This window comes from Puntigrus tetrazona, chromosome 21 (genome assembly GCF_018831695.1).
Source record: "Puntigrus tetrazona isolate hp1 chromosome 21, ASM1883169v1, whole genome shotgun sequence".
Classification (NCBI taxonomy): Eukaryota; Metazoa; Chordata; class Actinopteri; order Cypriniformes; family Cyprinidae; genus Puntigrus; species Puntigrus tetrazona.
The window spans coordinates 2936771-2946976 of NC_056719.1; the positions used below are offsets into that span (position 1 = coordinate 2936771).

General features: G+C 38.3%; 2 protein-coding genes and 1 non-coding gene across 5 annotated transcripts; 1 reads left to right on the forward strand and 2 right to left on the reverse strand.

Annotated features, from left to right (window-relative positions):
- Window positions 1-335: 335 nt before the first annotated feature.
- On the reverse strand, window positions 336-5210 carry mzt2b (mitotic spindle organizing protein 2B). 3 transcript variants are annotated; one of them, XM_043221927.1, is made up of 5 exons: window positions 5051-5210; window positions 4514-4712; window positions 3669-3820; window positions 2254-2385; window positions 336-851 (listed from the first exon to the last, which is right to left on the reverse strand). In XM_043221927.1, exons 2-5 carry the CDS (start codon window positions 4696-4698, stop codon window positions 700-702), a joined length of 621 nt encoding a protein of 206 aa, XP_043077862.1. In that variant the 5' UTR covers window positions 4699-4712; window positions 5051-5210; the 3' UTR covers window positions 336-699. The 3 variants fall into 3 exon arrangements, with proteins under 3 accessions (XP_043077862.1, XP_043077861.1, XP_043077863.1); XM_043221926.1 differs by having other exon boundaries at window positions 2254-2388; XM_043221928.1 differs by lacking the exon at window positions 2254-2385.
- Window positions 5211-5339: 129 nt separating this feature from the next.
- zgc:193801 (uncharacterized protein LOC564476 homolog) lies at window positions 5340-9670 on the reverse strand. Its single transcript, XM_043221925.1, has 8 exons — window positions 9468-9670; window positions 7866-8064; window positions 7586-7776; window positions 7340-7510; window positions 7088-7246; window positions 6690-6824; window positions 6371-6463; window positions 5340-6268 (listed from the first exon to the last, which is right to left on the reverse strand). The coding sequence occupies exons 1-8, from the start codon at window positions 9480-9482 to the stop codon at window positions 5831-5833; spliced, it is 1401 nt and encodes a 466-aa protein (XP_043077860.1). The 5' UTR covers window positions 9483-9670; the 3' UTR covers window positions 5340-5830.
- A 411-nt stretch (window positions 9671-10081) lies between these two features.
- On the forward strand, window positions 10082-10153 carry trnaa-ugc. The gene has a single exon. It is a non-coding gene; the product is annotated as a tRNA-Ala (tRNA).
- Window positions 10154-10206: the final 53 nt, after the last annotated feature.

Below are 10206 nucleotides of genomic sequence, written 5' to 3' on the forward strand. Positions count from 1 at the left end.
GTCAAAATGAATGAAGAGAGCAGTCATAATTCCAGTCTATGTAACCGCATAATTAAATGCTTATGTCTTAACTCTCATCAAGAAAACAAACCAGGAACACTAACCAAGATTTACGAACAAAACACGCTCTCAGATTTCGCTTTGTACATTATTTATGCATACTATACAAAAGAAATAATGTGCAAAACACCTCAAGAAGAATATTTTTATCTAAAATTGGAGATGCATTAAAGAGAAAAGGGAATAAAAAAAAAAAACACGCACATATGTATCAAAAAAAAAAACATTTCACAAATCAAAATAAGTGAACATAATATCCATCTAGACATCAAAGCTTACCAAGACAATTTTGAGTTTATTACGGTTTAAAACGAGACGTACTTCCCAGCGGCCCAGAGCCGCTGAGCTGTAGAAGTGGATGGTTTAAAGATAGCAAAAGATTATCTGTGTTTTTCTCAAATGGTTTTGGTGTGAATGTGTAAACTAAACCGTGGAAAATATGGCATGCTTCAGCTATAGTCTCTCTGGTGTGAGATGCAAATTTGATGCAAAGAGGTCTTCAGCACTAAAGAAATCTTCTACAGAGAGCCCTAAAATAGCTTTGTTATTTTTGTTTAGAGTGAAAAGGGTTTTTCAAACTCTACGGGAACGTTCATCAGCGGGAAAGTTTGGTTTGCGTTGTGTAATTTATGAAGAACTTCAGTTGGAGGTGAGCTGAGAAGACGAGCTGCTGCTTCCTGAGCTCTTTGCGCTCTTCTGACCTCTGGTGGCGCTGACCTGTCGTGGCACTCGCTGGCTAGAACCATCTCTTGCCGATTTCTCCCCTTGCCCTGAACTCGTTTTACTGCGTACTAAATCACAAATACACACAGAAGAGACGCCCATTAACACAACACATTAAACACATACGTGTGCGACGGGCTCGATCATTTTGAGTTAAAAGTTGAATTTTTTTACTGTGAAATTCTGTCTGACGTTTCGATGTAGTGTGGCAAACTAATGATAATACTTCAGTTCAAATATCAGCATATGCTCACGAACCAATCGTATATACTGCCTTAACTACTAGTTAATTAGTGCAACGGTGCGGGACAACTACTTCTGTGGCGTTGTTTCTCAAAGTATTTGTTTTACACACTGGGATTTTTAAAAAAAGTCTCAATAAATATAAAGCTATTGATTTAAAGAATTTTATACATAAGACTAACAAGTCATTTATAGTGTTTCATTAAAGATTTCAAGAGTTATTTTGGCTGTGATCATAGGAATTATGAGTAGTTTCTCCAGGATGATTATTTAAAAAAAGAGGTTAAAATACTGTAGGCTGACAGCCTCAACAGATTAACAACCGTATATCGATAAAAATAAATTCACTTATGAAGAAAATAAATTACATTCTGATTGTTGTGAACTATATTAAAAAAAAAAAAAAAGTAAACATCAGAATATAGGTTTAAGGATTCCAAACAGTTTACTAAAATATTTTGCAATCTGCCGAAAAAAATAAATAAAAAAATTTAAGAAGAACATATCACTAAAATATATTATTTAAAAATATATAATATTATGCGTGAATAAAATTTCTAATTTTAATTGTGTAATTAAAAATTATTAGAGACAGACATCATTTAAATTATCTTTTGACCAGTTAAAAGCATAATTACACCAGTAGAGACCTAAAACTGTGAAATGTGTTTTTGTGTCAAAACAACTCAAAATGATGGAGAAGGTCAGACATGAAAGAAATTTAGTTGATTAGGTGACACCAAGATGATTTATAACAGTGTAAAAATCAGCAATGAAGTGGCAAACACCATCCGTTTATGAAGTTGACAGTCACATGCATGCTTTTTAATGTTGGTGGCAGACAATTTTGCAGAATACCGGTTGACTAGTGCATCACAGTGTCACATTCGACACACGCCATTAACAGACATTCATTTACCATGAGAAGCAGAGGACTCTAAAGCTGGATGAGAGTCACAGAGTCCACGAGACACATGAAGGAAGAAGATCTAGGGCATTTCACCCCCATATTCAGAGCATTCAGCCCGCAAATCGCAGGCACAATCGGCGAGGCATGAGAATGAGAACAAATATACGGCACTATGAAGCTGAGGCAGGAATTAGTTATGTCAGCATGAAAAATGTGCTGCAGTAGTTCATGGGAGTGAAGAGAAGACCTTGAACAAGTACGGGGATTAAAAAAAAAAGAATGAGAGAACCAAGCTAAAGAAGAAAGAGAAGAAAAACCTTGAGAGACAGGAGCGCTCGTGTCACCCGCACTGTAGACCACTATCTTAGCCCCTCCTCTAGGTGGGCGGGGCACCGATGCAGAGGGAGGGGCTGCAGTTTTAGTGCTCTTTCCTGAGACCACACCCTCCTCTTCTATAGGAAGTCACACACAGATTACCAAAACGGACAGGTGAAGTACCATCAGAACAGCATGAATGTTGCTTTGTATTTGACAACCCTTATTTTCCAATTCAAATCATGCAAATCTATATTTAGTTTTTTTTTAAGGGTTTCCTGTTTTATTTACTATCACAAGGCTTTTGGGGGCCTTAACATGCTCAAAAGCTCTTGAATATCGGCACACAATTTTAAATCTGTGGTTATTAGTATGCCACCAAGGCTGGGACCTGGCAATAAATAAATAAATAAATAAATAAATAAATAAATACACAAATCTTGCAATTTAGCTCAAACATTCTTACACATATTCACATGAAATTCGGTACACGTATAGATCTCATTGTGCTGAACGACTGAAAGACTCCACCCAACAGGAAGTCAGTGATTTTGGTTTGAATATGTATTCAGGATGAAACTGAATCTGTGGAATTTTAAATACTTTCAGAGACCAAGCCATTCTCACCAAACATTTTACCAACATACTGAAGAAGTTAAATTACGAGCGGGTTTTAAATATCTTAAACTGTGTTGCAATTGTGGTTTATTAAAGTTAGACTAATATAGATAGCATTAATTGTCTTAGGTCTTATATCTTTCTGTCTTAAGTCATTCTGATGAAGTATGGTTAGTTTCATAACTTTATAATGCTCAGGGGCCTCCAGAAAATCTGATTATATGGTAACAGGTGATGGCTAGGTAATACCAAGGATGAACATTAGATGAAGATATAAGATAACTAATTCTCTGTGTGTCACAAGTAAAAGTAATGCATAGAATCAACTTTAATATAAATTTTAATGTCTCTGACTGATAGGATAAGAAATCTTTTAAGACTGACTCTTTACTGCAAAGTTTAGTTAATTAGAATAATAAATAATAATAAAAAATAAATTTTTATAATAATAAATATTATATATATATATATAGAGAGAGAGAGAGAGAGATCATAAAAGTGTTGGCAATAATTTAAAATAATTCAATAACTATTGGTAACTAAAAAGACTAATTAACAACTAAAAACTAACAATATATTTTACATAATTTACAAATCTTTTTTGAATGTTAGTTAATACTTAAATTCATGTTAATTCTCAGTATATAAACTAACATTACAAAACAGCATTCGATTTAAATAATGTATTAATACATTTTAAGCTTAACTTTAACATTCGGTTCTCCTGAACCGAGGTCATCGCTGCTTGCAGCTGATATTATGCTTTGGTTTCCATGTCTTTTCCATGTGTAGCACTCACCTCTAGACTCTGAAGGCGCGGTGGTGGTGTGGGACGCTGTGGAAGCGTCACCGGTGGATGTTTCAGAGACCTTCTGCCCCGCACACATGGCCTTTAGGGTCTGAAAGACTGCCAGAGGAGCCACGTTCATCTTTAACAGGTCCACTATGATCCTGTAGCAGAGCGAGATGGGCCATATAGAAAAATGCAACATTAACAGATAAAAACATCTTAGTAAGCAGGGTTGTGCTACAGTGATTTTACTGTGTCCTTATTGCTTTCTGAATATGGCAACATTATAGGGACTAAAAACAACAGTTTTCAATAATAAAAAAGCCCAGATTTAACCCTAATTAAACACACCTGATCCAACTAATCAAGTCCTTCAGGCTTTGTGATTTTTTTTTAACATATTTTCAAAAATTATCCCTTTGAAAGGTCTGACTCAAATTTCTTTTAAGACAGATGCATTTCCAATCCATGCACGACCATTCTAGTCAAGTTTGAGATTTTGAGCTTGAACTCTACTTTCAGGCTAGTACAAAGAAAACATCCAAAATGCACATTTAAATATCACACTTCATCTATTTGTAAGTTTATTTTCACTCACATACCCCGACCCTTTCGGTTTTATTCCTAACAATATCCTGAAAGTTTTCAAATGTAAGGACCCGACACAGTTCTAGAAATACATGCATTTAATCGCATAATGACTTATTCGCTTACTTCAACAATAAAAGTGCGTAATACACAATAACGTACTGTGACTAAGCAACTGAAAATAATTTTTTTTTTTTTTTTTTTGCTTTTACCCTATTCACCTATTATGCTGGTACTGACACAATAATTATTTTTGCGTGGCTCACTTGAAAACCTCCTGATCAATGACTATCCCAGCAGCCTGAGTGAGCTCGAACAGCTCAGTCTCCTCCGCATTCAGGACCTTCTTCTTCTTGATGCTGTATTTCTGCACGTTCCCGCTGACGGTGACGCTCAGAGACGGGGAGTCCGGGGCCGAGGGCATCGCGCCGGGCTGCCCTGACTGTGACATCAGTCACCTAAACACTACAAAACACAGGACACCATGCATGCAAACAGCTGTAACAAAACAATCATGCATTCCTCTCAGAGCTTACTAATCTAGTGTCCTCCCGTGAAATGACATTTAAAGTCAAGTGATACGTGCTGGGGTATCCTGCTCTGACGAAGGGGCCTCTTTTATGTTCATATCTTGCTGTAAATGTTACACAGAAACAACCAGGCACGATGCATACGAGTGATTGCTCGCGTGTAACCGCAAAGCTGGCAAATAAATCGCATACTGAATTCGACAATGACACTTATGTTTTACACAGACACGTCGTTTAGGCTTTAAATAAAACGAAACATTTAAGAATACTCACAATACTGCGCTAGTGAATTGCCCGCGTCCTTCTTCCCCGGCTTAATAAACACGAAGCAGCATCACGTACTGCCGCCATCCGGTCTGGAGAAGGCGCGAAACTGACTCAAACGCTCTAAACTTTAAGCAATAGCAACGTTTTATACGATTAACACTTGGATCATGACTATGATATAAAAAACTACGATTACATAAAAGTCAACGGCAAGAAAAAACAGGCAGCTAGCATGCGAAACGCTGCTGTGTCCGCGGTGCTTCAGCAGCGGTCTGAGGAAAAGTTCACAACGATGAACAATGGCACCGAGAATATTTTATAGCGATAATCTTGGTGAATACAAAAATAAAAATAAACAGGATAATTATTATGCCACCCGCCTTAATCTCATATTAGTTAATTACAACATTTTTACTTTATGAAATTATGACCAGTTGGATATGTTTTAATCCTACACATTTTTTGACAAGAACATATGAGTACATCAGCAAACATCAACAAAACCAGCAATTAAACACATAAATAAGCATGGAAAAAGGTCAGATTTAAAAATGGAGATTTTTATGCATATTTTTCCAAATTAATTAGAATAAAGATCACTTTGTATACATATATATATACACACACACACACACACACACACACACACACATATATATATATATATACATACACACACACATATGTATATATACACATATATACACCAGGAAATGTGGGCCAAAGGTAACAGCAATTTGCTAAGAACGAGGAATGAAGATGAGTGTTTTTCATGTCAAGTCATTTTCAGCTGACTCTTTGTAGTTTGCTTTCAGTCATTTCTTCTGAATCATCTGCTGAGCTGCGCTTCTTAGATGACACAAGAGACAACGACGCTTCCCGTTTATCCTCCAAAACCTTACATGTAGTCAAGCCATTGTTTGGCAAATCTAAGTCCAAGCCTGGGTTTTCCAAACAGGTAATCGTATCGGCTGGTACTAGTTCAAGCTCTGTGGTTTTCAATGCCTCGTGCTGCTCGGTTTGTAGTTGTACATCCATGTCCTCCAGTCCTGTTAAAGTGCCACTGATTGCTTCAGTTTGCGACTCCTCTGAATCTACGTTGAGCTCCAGAGCCCCCTCGTGGCCATTGATAGGCATGCCATCTGCCCCTGACAGAATCTCCCTCCTGAGTGAGGCCAGCTGGGCCTGCAGGAGCTCTTTGTGCTGAGCTTCAAGGTTTTCCAGCTAACAATGTAAAAAAAAAAAAACCAAAAGAAAAGAGGACGGTTTCACTCTGGAGTAATAGACGTTTTTATTAACCCAATCCTGTACATTCAGAACACTTACAAGCTTGGCCACCTTCTGCTGGCTGTGATCTGGACATTGATAAGCTTGCAGTTCCTCAAACATCCTCACGTTAGACTGAACCAGGCTTGCAACCTAATAATTAAATAGAAAGGATGCAAATTAAAATTTAATTACAACAATTATACACACACTTTAAAAAATAATGCATTTCCCATAAATATATATGTGCATACGTGTGCATTTATACTTCGGGTGTGCATTATTTACTAATAATAATAGTATTTTAGGGTTTGATATCACACTAATGCTGCTATCGATGCAGATTTTAGAGCGAAAGAGAGAGATTAAGCAGGTGTACCTGTTCTTTGAGCTGTTTAATCTCAGCTCGTAGTGTCTTCTCCATGCTCTCCTTCTCCTGGCGTAGTGTGTCGATCTGCTGGTGGAGCTCCAGGAGTCGTTTCTGTAGTAGGGTCTGTTCCAAGCTTTCTGCCTCCTAAAAATTAAAGCAATTTTTTGAGAGCTCCTAAAGGAGATCTACAAAACCAGTAGGCTGCGTAAAGTACATAAATATGAATTTCAAAAATGTACACTACTGGTAAAAATGTTAGGGTTACTAATAATTTACTTTTGAACAGCAGTGTATATAATGAATACTAATAGTTGAGCTGCATTAATAAGTCACACCTGCTATATTGTTTGTCATTTTTACGTTTTACGAAATAGTGATATGATGTTCAATAAAACAATACTGTTCACCTGTTCAGTAAGGATGCCAGTAGCGGTGTCATAGATCACACTGTTTCCCTGTCCATCAGGGTCCATGAGAACAAGAGTCTGAGTCCCATCAGATGAATTCTGGGAAGACCCCACTTCTTCCTCAGCACCCAATGGGATTCCATTTCTCTCACCGTCTTCCTTCAAACACAGAAAGAAGAGGTCAAGAACAAAGCTTTAAGGCAAACACTAGAACAGTTCGGTCTCAGAATAAAGCTTTATGATTTTGTCTACCTTTGGCTCCACAGTTAGTAGGGTTTCCGTGCCAGTGGTCAGGATTGGCTGAGTTAGGATGGATCCAATGCTAGTGCCATCTCCACCTGGTCCAAGACTAACAGCCAGGCCTTCGTAGGCTTTAGCATGAGCCTCTGAGCTCTCGCCATAATACTGTCGGCAGTTCACATTCTACAACAGCACACGCGCAAACATGATCAAAAATGGAAATGGAAAATGGTTTTAACCCAAGGTTACCATCTTTACCTGCGTGACTTGGATCTGAAACGTGGTGTGGGGATTTCGGAAGTGTGTTTTATAGTGTTTGATGGCCTCGTCCCTCCTGTTGAAACCATTTCTGCAGCGGTAACAATGCCAGTGCGCACCTTTAAACCGTTTTTCTCCTTTAATAGTACCAACAATCTCACAATGGATACAGCAGCGAAGAACCTTCAAGCCTGTCCGTAAAAAAAAAGTGAACGAGATTGACCGAATGTCTCCAAAGGACACGAATCACGTGTGACTCTACAGTCTCACTGTGCCTCACCTGCAAAGTCGATGCCTTTGTCCACGTGTTTGATGCGGAAGTGAGCCCGCAGGATGACGGGATCTTGGTAAGCCTCGGCCACGGAGCAGAGCGGGCAGTGCATGTGCACTCCTTTTTCCTGGCCTAAACACTTCTCGTCCTGACACAGCACAGGCGTGTACGTGTGTTCGGTTCCTCTGACACGAACCGAGGGATGGGCCTGAAGAAAAATAAATCGCAGACAGCTAATAAATGAGATTATAATGAACGTGTTGCCCTCTCTCAACGTGAATCACTTCCTCGATAACAGCTTATTTAGGACTGGTCCTGACTTGACACGCAAATATTTTTTTGTTTCAGAATACAAAACGCATTTTATTTTAACTGGGAAAAATCCGCGATTCGAGGTTGCCGTTCATTAAATGTTCTCGTGAGGGCACATCTGGCGTTCAAACACATTATTGTTAGAGTGAATTGGGGAATCTGTTGAGGCTGCAGAAAAACAGATGCATCGAGCGAGTGATATGAAGCAGGTTCAATTATTTAAATAAATCCTTTCAGACAAACTGTCTAAGAGTTACTGCTTTTTTATAATTCTGCTGCAGGGTCAATAAATCTAACAAGGCAGTATTAAATTTCACTCTAAATTTCCCTCTGTTTTAAATTCTAGAATTAAGTTTTCTCAGTGTTGAACATGTAGAGCAGGGTCAACAAATACGTCAAGGCAGGGTTACAGTTTAACAAAACCTGTCACCCTCTTTATTTCACACAGAATGGCTTTAATGTGGCCCCGATTCACCCTCTAATTTATATCCTAGTATGCATTTTGGTCTGATGTGAACAGCTGCACATCAGGGTCACTCAGTCTGACAAGGTTATTGAAACCTATGGCTTTAAATGTTACTCAGCAACATTAACTCCTGTCTAAATAACTCTTAGATTTTATATCCTAGAAAGCTGCAGATGTACAGCAGGGTCACCAGCACCAGATGTTATCGACTTCTGTTATTTTATACACACAGTACACACACACACACACACACACACACACACACACACACACACACACACACACACACACACACACACACAAACTTTATTAATAGCCCTGACTACGTGTTAAATTAAATGTATTTACACATTATAATTTGAATTGCATGTTTCACACCTGGACATTTTAAGATGCATATCTTTAATCTTTAAGAGCCCCTTGTGGTATACATAGGCATTGCCGCTGAAAAACCAATGAACCCAATGAAACTCACGTTTAACATTATGGGAAATGATCACCGACGCTATTTTCTCAAGTTCTCGTTTGCAAAACTATTCATGTAACGTCACTTACACGTTGAAGATGAATTACATTTGCCTAAATGGGCCTAACACATGGGTATTAATATGCATTTCACAAGGCCTGCAACTAGCTAAATAAATAAAACAGTAAGTCGTTACAAAACCATATTAATAATATTACTTTGATTGCGCAAATCTTGACCACTGCACTGAATCACCTTCGTCCAAAAAGTTAAAACCTGCAAGCAGCTTTTGCACACTTAATCAAGCTAACAACTTTAGCAAGCTAACACAAAACTCTCAGCATTTCACGTTTAACCTTTCACTCACCACAAACGCGGACATGCTTTTGATGAGATATAGAAATCCGATTTAAATTCCGCTTTCTACCGGCGTTTGTCGTAATCTTTAGCCTATGAAACATCCCATTTCAGAGAGCTCGTGTGTGGTTCGTCATCTGTGTGTACACACATTCACCTGCGAGTTTCCAGTCACATAACGCCGATGAATGCAACGACGAGTTGTCAGTCTTAGTGTTCAACGTAAATCAATTTCATTGGCCGCCGGTAGTTTCGGTGGAATTCTAAACCAATCAGCACAGTAAGCGATGAATAAGCCGTGTCAGTGTCACCGCAACGACGACTCCACGTACAATCGTATAAACTGAAAACATCCAACATATCAACTATGCATTATTATAACTCTTTAAAGCGGTCTTTAAGCTTCAAACGCGTTAATATTTTATTTACATTACTATTAGCATTCCTAAAGGCCTACTATTTATATTTTTCAACGATTTATTAATTATAGACACGAACGTGTAGTTAAAACTAATTGCTTTGTTTGTAAATATTTTGCTGAAGCAATGGTACATTTTGTCTCGCGTACCCGACAATGTGAGTCTAATCAGCTCTCAAAGGGACTTACGACACCATTTCGCACAAGGGGATGTAGCTCAGTGGTAGAGCGCATGCTTTGCATGTATGAGGCCCCGGGTTCAATCCCCGGCATCTCCACTTTTCTTCTATGAAACTCGATTATAAGCAACACCATCAAAACATAAAATCTA